Genomic DNA, 18,543 nt, shown 5'->3' on the forward strand with positions numbered 1-18,543 from the left:
TTTTTATTGGAATAATTTTTGGAATGCAATTTTAATATCTATGTATATTAAAAAAGTAATTCATACGATAGATGGTTCATTATGGTCTAAATTAATCTTTGTGGCCTGATGTTACTGCAAATGGCTTCAGCTGTTTAATTAAAATTTCATGAAACTTCTTGATTTCACTTTATAGGGATTTATGCAAACATTTTTCTGGTTGTTGTTTTTAATGACGTGGGCTTGGATCCTTGAGATACTCGCTGAGTCTGGATTTTGAATGAACTCACAGTCTTAATGGAAACAAACAAATTTTCACCTGTTTTCATTTCAAACTCATACATAGTGCAGTTTCATTGCATAGCCCTAAACTGGTCCAGATTTGCTTGGAAGAGTTTTGCATTTTAGCAAAACTTTCTGGGAACCTAGCTTCAGATAACTGAATTTATAGGAAAGCCTGAAACTAGGTGAGCTTTGTGTGGTCTCAGGTTTTGTCAGAGCTGTGCAAAACGTTCATAATTCTAAGTTATCCTTTGAACATCTCAACTGATTTGTAAACTAGAGGACATTCATCTGCTGCCATTCATTTTCATCAGCATCCTTAGAGTTCAAAAGGAACAAAATCCTGGTCCTGTGAGCAAAGTTTGAGCAAAAGGGCTTTGTCCAGGGAAGTATGCAGGGGGTGGTGGAAGTCTAGATGAGCAGGTGCCACCACTGGGTAAAGAAAGGATTAGTAGATTGCATCTGCACTGTGTGTGCCCCCGGATGTGCCCACATTTACCCCTGATGGTGAATAGTATAATAATGTACAGCTTCCCCCTACACAAGTTGTCTGCTTCCCTGTGCAATGTCTATCTGCTGTGTTTTGTAGTTTCCATGTCTTCTGGATCAAATCTGGAATCAAGAGCTACAAAGACAAAAAAGGTTACATTAAAATTGAAGGATCTTGATTGTTTAGGTGATTTGTTTAATATGGGTCATGTTAAACAAGATATTCCATATTCTCCTGTACCTTCATTCCATTTGCAGAAATCCCACTGATGTCAATTGGAATTTTATGTAAAGATGGAGGTGAAATATTGCCCTCTGCTAGCAACTTTTAATGCTTTGTAGTTATTAAAGGATGATGGAAAAAGCTTGAACCTACTTTACATATTGTGATTGGAAAGAAAGTCCCTGATGTCAATAGAAACCTTTAATTGGAGAGCATCAAAAAGAACAAAGGTGGGAAAATTTATTACTGAGTTGTTCTATTTTTCTATTCCTTTAGAGAAATGAAACCAGCTCACCCACAACCTTATTAAAAACAAATGTGATGAATTTATCTTCTAAGAGAGCTACCAGATTATTGTCAGCTACCCTGCCAGCAAGTGAAACCATCATAAGGGATGATTTCTACAATGTAACCAATAAACCTGATGTTAGTAGAAACAGGTAGGTGCAAAAATCTCTTGTGTACTATCTATAAATCCCATACTTCTCACATATTTAACATGGTTTTACAAAAGTCTTAAGATACTCATTGTTTTTACAGAATGCAACTTTTCCATTGCCCACTAATTTAATACAATAATCTGCTCACAAGAGCACAGTTATGATTTAATCTGCCTGTAGTGGAAATTTCTTCCTAACCTCTAGCTGTTAGTGGTTTGCCTGTGCCCAGGAGCTTGAAGGCTTTGTCCAGGGAAGTATGCAGGGGCTGATGGAAGCCTAGATGAACAGGTTTATTTAGATGAGCAACATTTATTATCCTTTCTGATGTAACTGTCAGTGTTCTGACTGGGCACATACATATCTTTTTTAAATCCTTCTAAGCACTTGGCCTCCATGATAACTTGTGGGAAGGAGTTCCACAGGTTAATTATGTGTTATATAAAAAAATATTTTCTCTAACTTAGTTTTAAATCTGTTGCCTTTCAATTTAATTGAATTTCTATTTGTTCCTTCTATAAGAAGACAGGCTAAATAGTAATGCTCAATTTATCTTCTCTATACCATTTATTATTTTGTTACGCCTACATCATGTCCCCTCTTATTTGTTTCCTCTCTAAACTAAACATTCCTAATCTTTTCTTAAGCAATTATCAAACATTTTTGTTTCTTTGTGGGTCCAGGCCAAAATCAGTGGGAAGCAACATGACTCGTCTCTCAGCTGTTACTGATGATACAAAATGCCTGAAGTCCCAGACAGATAGAAAATACACCTATGCTGAGTTGCTCCCAGTAAGTAGCCCTGGAAGAACCTGGCTTCCCGGAATCTATGGTTGAAGACACTTCATTCTACAGTATAACCAATCAAAGGGGGTACACCCTCTGATTTTGGAAAATGTGTCTGATTATACAGATAATATCTTTGCCTTGTGCAATGTTTTAATTAGAAAGTAGGGCTGTTGATTAATAGCAGTTAACTGACACGATTAACTCGAAAAAATTAATCATGATTAAAAAAATTAATCGCCATTAATCGCAGTTTTAATCGCACTGTTAAACAAGACAATACCAATTGAAATTTATGAAATACTTTGGATGTTTTTCTACATTTTCATATATATCTTGTATTCTGTGTTGTAATTGAAATCAAAGGGTATATTTTGATTACAAATATTTGTACTGTAAAAATGATAAACAGAAGAAATACTATTTTTCAATTCACCTCTTACCAGTACTGTAGCGCAATCTCTTTGTACTGAAAGTGCAACTTACAAATGTAGACTTTGTTTGTTACATAACTGCACTCAAAAACAAAACCATGTAAAACTCAGAGCCTACAAGTCCTCTCAGTCCTACTTCTTGTTCAGCCAATCGCTAAGACAAACAAGTTTGTTTACATTTACAGAAGATAATGTGTCCTCTTATTTACAATGTCACCAGAAAATGAGAACAGGCATTTGCATGGCACTTTTGTAGCGGCATTGCAAGATATTTACGTGCCAGATATGCTAAACATTCATATGCCCCTTCATGCTTTAGCCACCATTCCAGAGGACATGCTTACATGCTGATGATGCTTGTTAAAAAAATAATGTGTGAATTACATTTGTGACTGATCTCTTTTCGGGAGAATTGTATGTCCCCTGCTCTGTTTTACCCACATTCTGCCATATATTTCATGTTATGACAGTCTCGGATGATGACCCAGCACATGTTGTTGTTCGTTTTAAGAACACTTTCACTGCAGATTTAACAAAACGCAAAGCAGGTACCAATGTGAGATTTGTAAAGATAGCTACAGCACTCAACCCAAGGTTTAAGAATCTGAAGTGCCTTCCAAAATCTGAGAGGGACGAGGTGTGGAGGAGCATGGTTTAAGAAGGCTTAAAAGAGAAACACTCTGATGCGGAAACGACAGAACCCGAACCACCAAAAAAGAAAATCAGCCTTCTGCTGGTGGCATCTGACTCAGATGATGAAAATGAACATGCGTCGGTCCACTTTGCTTTGGATCATTATCAAGCAGAACCCATCATGAACATGGACACATGTCTTGTGGAATGGTGGTTGAAGCATGAAGGGACATATGAATCTTTAGCGCATCTGGCACGTAAATATCTTGCGATGCCTGCTACAACAGTTCCATGAGAACACCTGTTCTCACTTTCAGGTGACATTGTAAACAGGAAGCAGGCAGAATTATCTCCTGCAAATGTAACCAAACTTGTTTGTCTGAGTGATTGGCTGAACAAGAAGTGGGACTGAGTGGACTTGCAAGCTCTAAAATTTTACATTGTTCTATTTTTGAATGCAATTTTTTGTACATAATTCTATATTTGCAGGTTCAACTTTCATGATAAAGAGATTGTATTAGGTTAATTGAAAAATACTATTTATTTTGTCTTTACAGTGCCAACACTTGTAATAAAAATAAATATAAATTGAGTACTGTACACTCTGTATTCTGTGTTATAATTGAAATCAATATATTTGAAAATGTAGAAAACACCCAAAAATATTTAAATAAATGGTATTCTATTGTTTAACAGTGTGATTAATCGCACGATTAATCGCGATTAATTTTTTTAATCTCGCGGTTAATCTCGATTATTTTTTTTAATTGCTTCACAGCCCTATTAGAAAGCCAGAACTCACTCATAGTTACCACTCTATGGTATCCATTGGTCTATTCTATTTTTTTATTCTTAGACTAGGAAATAATGGTGGTAAGTGTCATACTGTGGTATGGTAACTACTAATAAATGATTATGTTTTAATCATAATAATGTCCTTTGTGTGATAGTAAAAAGGATTACTATGTGTGAGTTAATGGATAAATGCTTCAATAGAGACATTCCCACACCTTAGTACAGTTTTGGGCAGTATTTTAGTGATCAGTGGAAGTGAGAGCTTGAATATGGCCCTAAAATATGCAGTGATGAAAACAGTAAAATATACATGAGGAACATTTTTTTTCATCACTCCTACACTTTATTGTATGGCTTGTAAAATTACTGCCTCCAAAAGCAACTCCCTGAATCCAGTGCACAGAAGAATGTTTTCTTAATTTTTGCTGAACTGATGGAGGCTTTGGGGGCTTCCTGCTTCTTGAAGTCCAAGAATTAAGAAATAATGCCACACATACAACTATAAATCCCAAACTCTTCATGTCCATTGAACATTCCAGAGGTGTCCTGTTCTTTCATAGAGATGTTGGCACTGTTCAGGAAATAAACTCTAATGGTTAAACCTTTCATATGTGCATTGAGTTCCTTAATCTGTTAATGGACTGGTTTCTTTTATTAGGATAGTACTCTTGTTTATTCCTTTGCTGAAGGTATTCTCGTTTAGTTAACAGTGGTGGAACAGGCAGATATTTGTGGTCAAGTGAAATTTATATTGGGGAACCAAACATTCAGGAAATATTCACACAACTGAATATCTCTATTTGTATATCCCTGTCTTTTGTCTGGAGGAGTCTATCTCTGGCTGAGGGGAAGAGAGGCCCAGTCATTTATTCTCCACTTGGTTATTCATGGAGGCTATCAAGGACCCTTATGGTCATTTATGCCACCACAGGACATGACGGTGGAATCTGCTTGGTGTAATGAGTGGTCAGCAATGACAATCGTTAATCACTCTCTCATCACTGACCCAACCATCTGCCCACCAGGTTTTGACCTGCCAAGGCACCTGTGGCCATCCCTGAACCGGTTTCGAACAACACAGGGCAATTGTGCAGCCAGTCGCTCTTCAAATGGGGTTTCTCTAATGACCCATGATGTAGATATAGTCAACTTCAGCCTACATTGCATATCCTTGACGAGTGCCCAATGGCTTACTTTGATGGTGGGTGAACTCCAGTATGAAGATGATTGTGCTGTAGTTGCACACTCAAAGAAGGATCTATAAAGAGCCCTTAACTGCTTCTCTGAGCTTAAAAAAAGTGTAGGACTAACCCTGAACATTGGAAAAACAAAAGTTCTCCGCCAGCCAGCTCCTGGTCAATCATCAAACCGAGCAAGGAAGTTCTACATTGACAGAGAAGAACTGAAACTCTGAAACCAGAGAAGAACCTTGCCTACCTTGGCCACCATCTTTCACAGAGGGCAGCCATAGATGTTAACATTCAGCACAGAATAGGCTGTGCCAGCCTTGTCTTTGGCAGACTGTCTTGATGGGTGTTCAACAACCATGACATCAGAACACACACTAGACTACAGTGGTAATTCCAACTCTCCTCTATTCCTGTGAGACTTGGGTGACCTACAGAAAACACCTGGAAAGCCAGCACTATCACTTTCTCCAGAAGATCCTCAACAGAAAGTGGAAGGATCGCCACATTAATGTCATTGTCCTCATGGAGGCCAACACCTTCAGTACTGAGGCCATGATTATCCAGCACCAGGTGAGGTAGAGAGGGTACTGTGCGCGCATGCCTGATGCATGCCTACCAAAACAACTGCTGTACGCCCAATTCACCAAAAGAGAAAGGAAATGGGGAGGCCAAAAGAAACACTTCAAAGACACCCTCAAGACAAAGATTAAGAGATGTGTCATCGATACCACGCACTGGTAGACAGTAGCCCAGGACAGGGCTAACTGGTGAAGACTTGTCAGAGAAGGAATGATCACTTTTGAGAAAAATTGCCTTGCCCTGGTTGCAGAAAAATGGCAGAAAAGAAAGAACCGACAACTGTCATACAGCAATCATGGCCCAACCCTGCCTTCCAACATCACCTGCAATGTCTGCCAACGAGTTTGTGGCTCAAGGATTCAGTCACCAAAGGACCCATAAAAAGTAAAATCTGTGGAAGAGATCATCCTTGACCTCAGGGGATCACTGCTGCTGCCACCCAGCTGATGATGATGCTATCAAATGGCTGGGCACACTGAGCATATTCTGAGTATCAAGGATTCTAACTATCCCGTACCCTCAGGCTTCCCAGTGTGTGACCCTTTTCTCACGAGACCCTCTCTCAAAAGGCCCTGCTCTTTCTTTCCTACCTGCTCTTGAGCAATCTTTGGAGAGAAACCTCCCATCCCCAATCCTTCATCCACTCCCAGTGTCCTCACAGGATGAGACCAGTCTGCCACATATCTCCTCAGCTCTTCAGGGGTCAGCTCACTGGCCTGCATTTTCCTTGGGATTCTTTGCAGAAGGATAGGAGGGAGATGTCAAAATAGACTCTCTCTCCCTTAAATCTCTCCTGTCCTACACAATACTCCTGGATACTTTGATACCTGGAAAGTTACTGGAGCAAGTTAATAAACAATCGATTTGTAAGCACCTGGCATGCCAAACCAACCTAATTTCCTTCTTTGACAGGGTTACTGGCCTAGTGGATGGGGAAAGCAACAGATTTGATTTCCTTTAATTTTTAGTAAGACTTTTGATACAATTCCACATGATATTTTCATAAACAAACAAGGGAAATGCTGTCTAGATGAAATTACTATAAGGTGGGTGCACAATTTGTTGAAAGACTGTACTGAGAGTTGTTATCAATGGTTTGATATCAGATGGGACCCATGGGGGCGGGGTGTGTGTTCTCAGTCTGGTATGCTTCAACATTTTCATTAATTACTTGGATAATGGAGTGGAGAATATGCTTATAAAATTTGTCGATGCACTAAATTGGGAGGGGTTCCAAGCAGTTTGGAGGACAGGATTAGAATTCAAAACAACCTTGATGAATTGGTCTGAAATCAACATGATGAAATTCAATAAAGACAAGTGCACAGTGCTACATTTAGGAAAGAAAACTCAAATGCACACCTACAAAATGGGGAATAACTAGCTAGATGGTAGAACTGCCGAAAAAGGAGCTGGAGGTTGCAGTAGCTCACAAACTGAATGAGTCAAAACTGTGATGCAGTTGCAAAAAAAAGGCTAATATCATTCTGGGATGTATTAACAGGAGTGTTGTATGTAAGACACAGGAGGTAATTGTCCCACCCTACTTGGCACTGAGGCCTCAGCTGGAGTATTGTGTCCAGTTTTGGGCATCATGCTTTAAGAAAGATGAGACAAATTGGGGAGAGAGTTTAGAGGAGAGCAATAAAGATGATAAAAGGTTTAGCAAACCTGACCTCTGAGGAAAAATTTTAAAAACTGGGCATGTTTAGTCTTGAGAAAAGAACATGGAGGGGGATCCGATAAGACTTCAAATCTATTAAGGGCTGTTATAAAGAGCATGATCAATTGTTCGCCACATCCTTGAAGGAAGAACAAGAAGTAATCAGCTTAATCTGCAGCAAGGGAGAATTAGTTCAGATATTAGGAAAAATGTTCTAACTTTAAGAATATTTAAGTACCAAGGAAGATTGTGGAAACCCCCTCACTGGAGGTTTTTAAGAACTTGTTAAACAAACACCAATCAGTGATGGCCTAGGTATTATGGGTCCTGCCTCAACACAGGGGGATGGACTAGATGACCTCCGCACACCAATTGTATGTGTAATATAATGTAAAATCTGGTTGACTGGAGTGAAGATGTCAGCTGAAGAGTCTGCGTAGCACCCCATTTCAACATAATGACATCTAAGAAAAATTAATCACCTTTATTTCTTGCTGTTCTGTTAACCTAGGGTAAAAGTCCTACAGAGAGTGTTGTCCTAGGGGGTTCTAAAATGGAATGCATGCTGCAGTCTCTTTATGTGGAGAACAGAGCAGGCTACTTCTTCACATGCTTCTGTGAGAAGTCAGGGAATGAGGTATGAGGTATTTTCTTACCCTGTGGTAATTTATTCCATAACTGACTGAACACCAAGCTACAGAGGGCAGCCAGGCTGAAAAAATAATTGGAGAAAGAAAGGGGTGGTGGTCATGCATATTTTGGAACTAAAGACGGGCCTCAACCTGACTATCCCAAACCTATTTGAAGTCTGAGTGTTCCATCAGGGATGAAAGGGACTATTCATTGTGAATAACTGCCTTTTCCATCTGGCAGAAAAACCAGATGAGATCCTGGCCTGCAGAAAGATTTAAAAAAGGGGGGGAAAGAAGAATATCTACTAGAATATAATCTCTTTCACATGCTAGTCTTTCACCCCCTTCTTTGTGGTGTCAGTAATGTCCAGAAGTATCCAGCATTTGCAAAAAGTTCTTTAGCGTTAACTGAAGTTCCATGAACTTCTAGGAAACATCATTATATTTCTTCTCTGCAGTCTGCAAAGCCACTACTTGCTGCAGGATGTAGAGGGAGAATATGTTGGAGCTAGTCAGCGTGTGGGCTTTGCAGAAGCAGTGAATCTTTAGGAAGGATTTGAAAAAGATGAGGACGTAGGCAGTGGTCATTCCATCCATTGGCAGGTTTCTTATAGATTTCTCACAGATGTCTAGAATGCAGCAGCAGTGGCCAGAAATGCTTTCTTCTGCCTTTGGCTCTCCAGGAGACAAATAGCCACAATTTTTCAAACCTGGATGCCTTAAATTAGAATCCTAAATTACATTTAGCCACCTACATAAAACTGGCTTCACTTTGCAAAGAGGATGAGCATCCATAAATCCCACAGAAGTAAATGGGATCTGTGGTGATCACTCCTTTCCAAAAATCAAGCCATTTATATCAAGTGTGTTCAGCTGTGGAACTTGTGTTCAGCCTGACCTCTGACTGAAACAAGTCTGCAACAAACAGGTTATGGAGCAAAACTCCTCTCTTCAGCAGGTATTCCTTTAATTGTCAGTCTCATGAAGCAGCTAGCCCAAGAAATGTGACCCAACCCTCATAAGTGAAGGGCTAGAACAGAGAGGTGGGGGGAGGAGGGGAAGAGCTAGCTCTTTCTTCTGAAAGATGTTTGATATTTTTGTTTGACTCAATGAAATGGGGGCCAAGATATGATACCTTAGAAACAAATATAATAACAATATAGTCAATAACAATATAGTCACAATAACATATGCCCAGTATAAAACATTTAATTGTCTGGATTATTGCTGCAAAATGCAATCCCACCATGGCACAAGTTCTGCACGTACATTATCAACATTTCTTAAGTGCTGGCTTCACGCCATCAAAATGTGGTTACTTTTCAAATGTTAACTGTAACGTTAACAATTTTAATGGCCAATTATATGCAAAGGATACAATAAAAGATATAATATCGCAGTGACAATGCCATTAAACATGTTGTCATGTTGCCAGTATGCAACAGAAGATTAAAACCATCTTAAATTGAGCTTGATTTATGGTGACCCCAAGGAGCTAAACAATTACTTGGATTGGAAACCCAAGCTTTTATAAAGCCCTGATAATTGGGTAGTAATAACTTATATTCTTTTTCCATCTGTAGCTGTGGAAGAACAGTGCGTACTTTTGGTTTGACCTACAGGCTTATCATCAACTTTTCTACCAAGAAACCCTTCAGCCTTTTAAACTATGCAAGCAAGCTCAAGTAAGTTATAAATGTGTTTTCCCTTCAGTAATATCTTTGTTCAATGTAAGACTGTTTAAAAAAGACAGAAGAACTGAAAGGGTTTCCAAGTCTCCTCAACCCCAAGCAAAGGAAATTTGAGGTTGTGGACAATGAATCCAGCTTTAAATTGTTACTATGGAATTGCTTGACTTAAATGTTAGCCATGCATAGTTTGTTTCATAGGATCAATTCCATTCCCAGTTTTTTCTATTAATATTCAGTTTGCGTAGTCTCCCCTTTGCTACTCACTGCCCATGTTACCTCTTATTTGAAAATAGCTACTGTTAATGCTGATCATTCTTTTCGTATGTTTATGTGTAAATCAGTTGCTACCCTCTCCCATGAGGGTTAGAATTTCAAATCCTGAAGCCTAAACTTAGGATATTGACTTTAGTCATAGAAGTGGATCTTCTAGTTGTCAGTCTTATAGCTTTTCCTTTTCTTAATTTCAGCCCATTATTACTCCTGATTATACAGTTACTCTCCCTCCTTGGTGTTAAGCTGCTGCATAGATTTTTAGGGTGCTAATGAGATTGCTTACCTGTGAGAGTTCTTCACTAGCTTTACACTGTAAGTTCAGGTGCAATGAAAAAGTTAATTATTCTCCCACTGACCAGCAATGTCGATAACTCAGACCCTGGCCCTATAAGACTGTTGGATACTGATGTGGGAGAAAGATACAGCCATTTTAAGTATGCCATATACATTTTACTGTCATTTTGAGAAACCTGGGTCTCCTTTTCCTTTCTAAATTATCCTGTGACTGGGCAAATTGTATCTAAACCTTTAAATATATGTCCGTTGCCCCAAAGACAGCAGACCCAAGTATCACTTAGGGAGCACCACTTCCCATGTCCATAAAGCATATGTCTGTAGAGAGAGGAATGGCAATTTAAACAACCAGGGTAATTTAAATTACAATGTAATTTGCATTATAAGTTATTGCTGTACTGAGCAGTTGTAACTCTCCCTCCATGGCTTTTCCATAGCACTGAGTGTGCATGGGTCAGTGGCTGACTGTGGATATTGATTGAACTGGCAGAGGGATGGCTACTCCTTGGGATCCTTGTCAGGGGAAGGAGGAGGCACCTCCTACTCCATGCTCTCATACCTGCCCAGAAACACGTGGAGTCCATGTGTGTCCATGGGGAGCTGGGGAGTCTCAACCTACTTCAGTCTCCCATTCAGGTTCACTGGAGACAGGGACTCTCTCCTCCCGCATCACCTATGGCCCTCTTAGAGCCATCTTAGACCCACAGGTGCTGTGTTGGCTACCCCTACCCTTTAGTTGCAGTTGTCACAGCTGGGTTTCTGGGCTTGCTTTGGCGGGGCTACGGACGATTTTTTCCTGTATTTACAGCATCCTAAAGGGCTGGTAATGTAGGAAATTAAGGAAAAGAGATCACAATTAAAACAAACAATAGACATTAGACTTCGGTGGTAATGTCATTAGTAAGGGGTAATAAAACAGAGTAATTATTGTTAATACTTGTGTCCAATGTCCAGTACACATGAGAGGCTTTAGAGGCTAGCTTCTGGGCTAAACCAAAGCCTGGGACCCAGGAGTTCCTGTGGTGGAGTCACCCCTGTTGCCCCCACCACCTTGTCTGCGGAGGAGGATGCAGAAGGTATAACTGGCTGAGTCACTCCCTCAATGTCCACAGAAGCCTGAGGGACTTTGTCCTGGGCCTCAATAGCCTGTGGGCATAGGAATGTTTTAAGGTGCATGAAGAATAAAACACCCTTTGTCTGTACCCTCACTCTCCTTCAGAGTGGGAGAGTAGCAGGACTGAATCCTGTCTTCAGTTAGGGAGGGCTAGACTAAAGGAGTCAATCTTCACTCATTGGGATGTTAATGCTTAAGGCTGGTTAATCTCATACTAGAGCCAATTAATGCCTGGTAGTCTGAAGGGGTGAGAGCGGAGTATGGCAGCATGTTCAAAGTTAATAAAGTTGCAGCCTGCTTCTTTAATTCCACCTCAGTTCTGCATCTTCATTCTTCTGTCTGTCCTGATCTAAGCGTTCTTACTCATGGGCAATAAGGGAAACACCACAATAACTCAGGGATAACAAACACTCAAAGCAGTCACAATGTTGAGTTTTTCTCTTTTTCCTAAAATTCAGGAGGACACATTATAAATTGTATGTATCAGTCTCTGTCTTAAGACAAAAATGTCAAACCTAGTCGCCTAAAGTTTGATGTCTAAATTCATATTTAGGCATTTAAATATGTGAATGGCCTGCCTTGAGTGCCTGCAGAACACATATATATTAAAGGGAGCTGCAGGTACATAGGATCTTTGAAAAATAAGGCAATTTTTATTTAGGTGTCTTAATATGGATTTAGGAGCCAAATTTACTTTTGAAATTTTTAGCCTTTGGGCCCGAGTCTCCATTGTGTTGCACCTTGTGCAGTCATTTGCACCAATGCAAAGTGGATATGAAATACTGCCATTCTGATTTGGTCAAGTTTTATACTTACTTTGCCCTGGACTAAAAGGCTACACGACTGAAAAGCAAGCCTTTAGTCTTGTCTTATCTTATTTCCAGCCCTGGCCTGGTGGTGACAGCAAAACATCATACAATCAGCGTTACTAGGCAATCACAGAAAGCTACATACACATGACCATTAAAGTAAATACATCAGAACGAAATATGTGAAACTGTTCCATTAGCATCACAGCTGAAATGAAATATAACAAATCAACACATGTGCTGAAACATTTGGTATCATTCTCAAGTTTGCCTTTTAAGGCTGCACACAAATTATTCTTGTTTTCATTGGAACACAGATGAGAGTCAAGCTGTATCCAATCAAAAGGGCCTGCTTCTGGAAAAGATGCCTTCCCGAATTCTGCACTCACCTTTGAAACAATGAGATAGTTATTCCAGCTACTCCTAATGTCAATCAGATTTCTAACAGCACATTGTCATATATTTTACTATTTACTACTCAGAGAGATCAAGTGTTTCATACGATTTTCTGTACATAACACAGTTAGAAGAAAGAAGAAACTTTGATCACTGTATTTTCCTGGTCAGTGTTTTATCTAAGCTTTATGATATGCCCTGGCATGTGTTTCCTTAAAATATAAGTGTGTATAATAAAAGAAACTCAAGTGAGGATGAAATGTGATGCACTAGAAAAAGATGAGTGACAGTAATAATCCAGGAATGTATGGGTTATTTCACTATAAACACACATGCTGGAGTGTAAAACGAATTGGAAAAAGAAAAATAATAAAGAAACAAAAGTTGCAATCTGCTATGAAAAATAGTATTTAGGGTTAGACAAATTTAATACCATTATTGGAAATATAGTATTTTAATACTAGAGCCAATTTAGATGAAGAGTTATTATTATCATGGATTTGTTGAGGAATAATACTAAGCATCCTTTGTGTTTTTGCATAAACCTAAGCATTCTGAGATTACATACTGAAAATCTTTACATTTAGGGATGAGTTTAACCAAAACCCCAGATCTGAACACTCCCAAATTTGGGAGTTCATAATCCAGACCTGAATCATAATCTGACTTTCCCAGAAGTTTGGTATATTTACATTTGGTCCTTTATAAATAACTTCAAGATGCAAATTCTGATCAGACTCCAGATTCCGGTTTTGGTTTGGACCCATCACTAACTTTAATACTTTTATAGAAAAATATATAGCTGGAAGGTAGGAAAATTCTTTGTGTGTTTTACTGAAGTTGCAAAACATTGAATAAATTAAGTCTGATGGGCCTGAGATTTTACATATGCAAAGATCTTTATTTGAATTTTACAGCCTTATGTTCATTTAATTTAAAGCAAGTCTCTTGTAATACACAATATAATGCTCTATGAATTCCTTAGTGCACAGGTTCGCATAGGGGCCATTCAGGAGTTTCACAGCCCCAGTGAAAATCTGGAAGAACAGTAATTCTTATAGTTCCCTTGCATGGAGCGGAAACAGGGCCTCTGATACACCACGGTAGTTGAGCAGGGCAGTCATCTTGGACACCAGCTTCCAGGAGGAGCCAAACTGCTAAGCAGCTCGCTTTTTTTGGTCTCGGCCGCTCAAAGAGTGGAGATGAGCACCGAAAATGTTTTCCACCCTGGGGGTGCTCCTGGATACACCCATTAAGAGCATGTAATGTGTTCTTCCCTCTGAAACTGACTGGCTCCATTTGACAGTGCAGAAGGAGAAAGTCATGGGCACCGCTTCTCCTCCACTTGTTTGTGATGACCAGCACAATTTGCAGTAATATCCCATTCACTCCTTACATTCAGGCCAGGGCAAGGTGTGCAGTTGTGACTGACCCCTGTATTGGGAACACAAGGTGGTGGAAGGTTCCGTGTCACCTCTCCCATCATGCATCAGCACAAGCACTTAGTCACACTCTGGCCCTATATTTCTACTTGGGGGCTCAGACATTACAATGATGGGCATAGTATAAAAATCTTGATAGATTGTTGTGTGCCAGCTTCTCAGATGTCATAAATCTGTATATCTCCCTTGAAGTCAACAGAATTACATCAGTTTAGAGCAACTGAGGAGCTGGTCCTTAGGGTATATGTCTATGCTGCACTGTAAACCTGAGTGTCCACACCGAATTGTAAAACTGGGTTTACAATTGCTGGACCCTGGTCTCACAGCCATGCTAACACATCCATACTGCACTGCACAGACCTTCTGACTCAGTTCTGCGAGTGCATCCACATTGCAAAATGACAGGGCTTGGACCCAAGTCACGGTGGTATTCAGGCTCTGACCCACCCCGTAGTGGGGTCCCAGGACCCAGGTCCCGAGTGCTTGCTGACCTGACTCAGACTGATCTGTGGGTGGATGGATGTAGGGCTTGGGCTCCAGTCTGAGTCAGAGCCTGGCCTCCATGTACCATGTAGACATACCCTTAGTTAGGGAAAATTAGAGCCCTCCTAAAGCTCATTTAACACCTGTAAATTCCCATGTCTAATAAGTAATAACTATATATAGCCTAATGTATACAACATCTGCTTTATGTAGGAGCTCATTCTGTAGCATCTCCACATGTGAAATGGAAGTGGTATCACTAGCAGTTCCACACGTGGAGCAGCTGCTGCATCAGGCCCTCATGTTGCAAAGGTAGTGAGTTCAAAGCCTGTTAATAATTTATGACATTGTCTATCAAGGTAATTATAAATTAGTTTTCCCCACTTTTCCAATTTCTAAACCAAAACAAACAGAAAGCCATTTGAATGAAAACATTTTGTATATAAAAAATTCTATTTAGAGAGAGAGAACAGTTCCATCAAAGAAAGATGTATTTTGCTTTTTAAAAAGCCACATTACAAGAGGAAAAGGAGGACTTGTGGCACCTTAGAGACTAACCAATTTATTTGAGCATAAGCTTTCGTGAGCTACACCTCACTTCATTGGATGCATACTGTGGAAAGTACAGAAGATCTTTTTATACACACAAAGCATGAAAAAATGGGTGTTTACCACTACAAAAGGTTTTCTCTCCCCCCACCCCACTCTCCTGCTGGTAATAGCTTATCTAAAGTGATCACTCTCCTTACAATGTGTATGATAATCAAGGTGGGCCATTTCCAGCACAAATCCAGGGTTTAACAAGAACGTCTGGGGAGGGGTAGGAAAAAACAAGGGGAAATAGGTTACCTTGCATAATGACTTAGCCACTCCCAGTCTCTATTCAAGCCTAAATTAATTGTATCCAATTTGCAAATGAATTCCAATTCAACAGTCTCTCGCTGGAGTCTGGATTTGAAGTTTTTCTGTTGTAATATCGCAACTTTCATGTCTGTAATCGCGTGACCAGAAAGATTGAAGTGTTCTCCGACTGGTTTATGAATGTTATAATTCTTGACATCTGATTTGTGTCCATTTATTCTTTTACGTAGAGACTGTCCAGTTTGACCAATGTACATGGCAGAGGGGCATTGCTGGCACATGATGGCATATATCACATTGGTGGATGTGCAGGTGAACGAGCCTCTGATAGTGTGGCTGATGTTATTAGGCCCTGTGATAGTGTCCCCTGAATAGATATGTGGGCATAGTTGGCAACGGGCTTTGTTGCAAGGATAGGTTCCTGGGTTAGTGGTTCTGTTGTGTGATATGTGGTTGCTGATGAGTATTTGCTTCAGGTTGCGGGGCTGTCTGTAAGCAAGGACTGGCCTGTCTCCCAAGATTTGTGAGAGTGTTGGGTCATCCTTCAGGATAGGTTGTAGATCCTTAATAACGCGTTGGAGGGGTTTTAGTTGGGGGCTGAAGGTGACAGCTAGTGGCGTTCTGTTATTTTCGTCCCCTAACGCCCCTACTCTACTTGCGCTATATTGATAACATCTTCATCATCTGGACCCATGGAAAAGAAGCACTTGAGGAATTCCACCATGATTTCAACAATTTCCATCCACCATCAACCTCAGCCTGGTCCAGTCCACACAAAAGATCCATTTCCTGGACACTACAGTGCTAATAAACGATGGTCACATAAACACCACCCTATACCGGAAACCCACTGACCGCTATTCCTACCTACATGCCTCCAGCTTTCATCCTGACCACACCATACGATCCATTGTCTACAGCCAAGCTCTGCGATACAACCGCATTTGCTCCAACCCCTCAGGCAGAGACAAACACCCACAAGATCTCTATCAAGCCTTCTTACAACTACAATACCCACCTGTGGAAGTGAAGAAACAGATTGATAGAGCCAGAAGAGTTCCCAGAAGTCACCTACTACAGGACAGGCCTAACAAAGAAAATAACAGAACGCCGCTAGCCGTCACCTTCAACCCCCAACTAAAACCCCTCCAATGCATTAATGGAAGCGGTTCTCCATCTGGTCCTCCCAATGGCGGGAGGGATAGCTCAGTGGTTTGAGCATTGGCCTGCTAAACCCAGGGTTGTGGGTTCAATCCTTGAGGGGGCCAGTTAGGGATCTGGGGCAAAAATTGGGGATTGGTCCTGCTTTGAGCAGGGAGTTGGACTAGATGACCTCCTGAGGTCCCTTCCAACCCTGATACTCTATGATTCTCTATGAATTCCACCTATGCAGTCCACTCTGCAGCTCATTTTGGAGTACCTTCTGCTGCTGAAACAACAAGGTCTGGCCTTCTCTTCTGTCAAGATCCACCTAGTGTCCATCTCAGCCTTCCATCCCAAGGTCGACAACCAATCCGTCTTTTCACACGAGATTGTGATCCATTTTCTCCAAGACTTGAAGAGGATATACCCACCAGGTTAGAGAACCCATTCCTCCCTGGGATCTAAACCTTGTCTTGTCAAAGCTCATGGGCCCACCATTTGAGCGGCTAGCAATGTGCTCATTGTTACACCTCTCCTGGAAAGTGGCCTCCTTAGTGGCCATCACTTCAGCCAGAAGGGTATCAGAGATCCTGGCCCTTACATCGGAGCCCCCATATACGATCTTCTTCAAAGATAAGGTTCAGTTGCATCCACATCTGTTGTTCCTCCCAAAGGTGGTGCCACAATTCCACTCCAGTCAAGCAATCTTCCTGCTGGTATTCTGCCCTAAACCCTGTGCGAACAGAGAGGAGCAGCACTTGCACCCTTTAGATCTTAGACAGGCTCTGGCTCTCCACATACAAAGGACCAAACAGTTCCGCAGATCAACTCAGTTGTTCATCACAATAGCAGAGAGAAGAAAGAGCCTCCTCATCTCTGTCCAGATAATTTCATCCTGGATTACTTCATGCATCTGGACATGCTATGAACTCATGGGCATTTTACCTCCAGCTAATCTGACTGCTCATTCCACACCTCCTCAGCTGCCTTCCTATTAGCACAAGTCCCTATTCAGGACATCTGGAGAGCAACAACCTGGTGGCCAGTGCACACGTTTTCAACACACTTCCTAGCACACGTTGTTCCAACACCCAGCAGACTAGAGACGATGCCAACTTCGGCCATGCAGTCTTGCAGTCAGCCTGTCCTTGAACTCTGAGCCCACCTCCTGCACAACTGCTTGTGAGTCACCTACATTGGAATGGACGTGTGCAAGCACTCAAAGAAGAAAAAATGGGTACTAATCTTTCTGTCACTGTTGTTCTTCAAGATCTCTTGCACATGTCCATTCAAAAACCCACCCTCCATCTCTTATTGGAGTTACTCAGTAAAAATAAACTGAAGGGGCACAGGGCTGGCAGGCATCCAAGGCCACTGGAGCTGACCCATGGATACCACTAGGGGAAAAAATTCATGCAACTGTGCTCGGGGTGCACACACACATACATTGGAATGGGCATGTGCAACACATCTTGAAGAACAACAGGTATAGAAAGGTTAGTAACCATTTTGGGTTTGGTTTTTTTTATGGTTGAAGTTTGATATGCTAAATAAAGAAAAGAGAAGTTATTTTTTAACTATTCAAACATTCCTCTGCTGTGCTCGACACTAAAACACAATAGTATTTTATTAGTGCATGAGAACCAGAAAGTAAAACTGACCAGCCTTACTTCACTGTCTAAGCTGAGTGAGACAAAACAGGGAAGGCTATTTTCTCAGCTGGTGTATATTAGTGTAGCCCCATTCAAGTCAGTGAGCCATGCTGATTTACCCCAGCTCAGAATCTGTCCCAAAAGTTGCATTATATCGGGGTCTCAAACTCAATTTACCTTAGGGCCAGGGCCAGTCCTCAAATCCTCCCAGCGGGCCAATAATGTCACTGAAGATGGTGTTCAGAAAAGAAAATGTTTATATT

The 18,543-nt window shown here is 40.8% G+C and overlaps 1 protein-coding gene across 1 annotated transcript in view; it reads left to right on the forward strand.

Annotated features, from left to right (window-relative positions):
* Positions 1–18,543, forward strand: part of RGS22 (regulator of G protein signaling 22) — a 90,486-nt gene that overhangs the window by 36,970 nt on the left and 34,973 nt on the right. Inside the window, exons 10-13 of the mRNA XM_073330455.2 lie at positions 1,250–1,413; positions 2,094–2,202; positions 8,002–8,127; positions 9,706–9,807. Coding sequence (XP_073186556.1) covers positions 1,250–1,413; positions 2,094–2,202; positions 8,002–8,127; positions 9,706–9,807 — 501 coding nt within the window. The remainder of the gene's footprint in view (positions 1–1,249; positions 1,414–2,093; positions 2,203–8,001; positions 8,128–9,705; positions 9,808–18,543) is intronic.

The sequence above is a fragment of the Lepidochelys kempii genome, chromosome 2 (assembly GCF_965140285.1).
Source record: "Lepidochelys kempii isolate rLepKem1 chromosome 2, rLepKem1.hap1, whole genome shotgun sequence".
Classification (NCBI taxonomy): Eukaryota; Metazoa; Chordata; order Testudines; family Cheloniidae; genus Lepidochelys; species Lepidochelys kempii.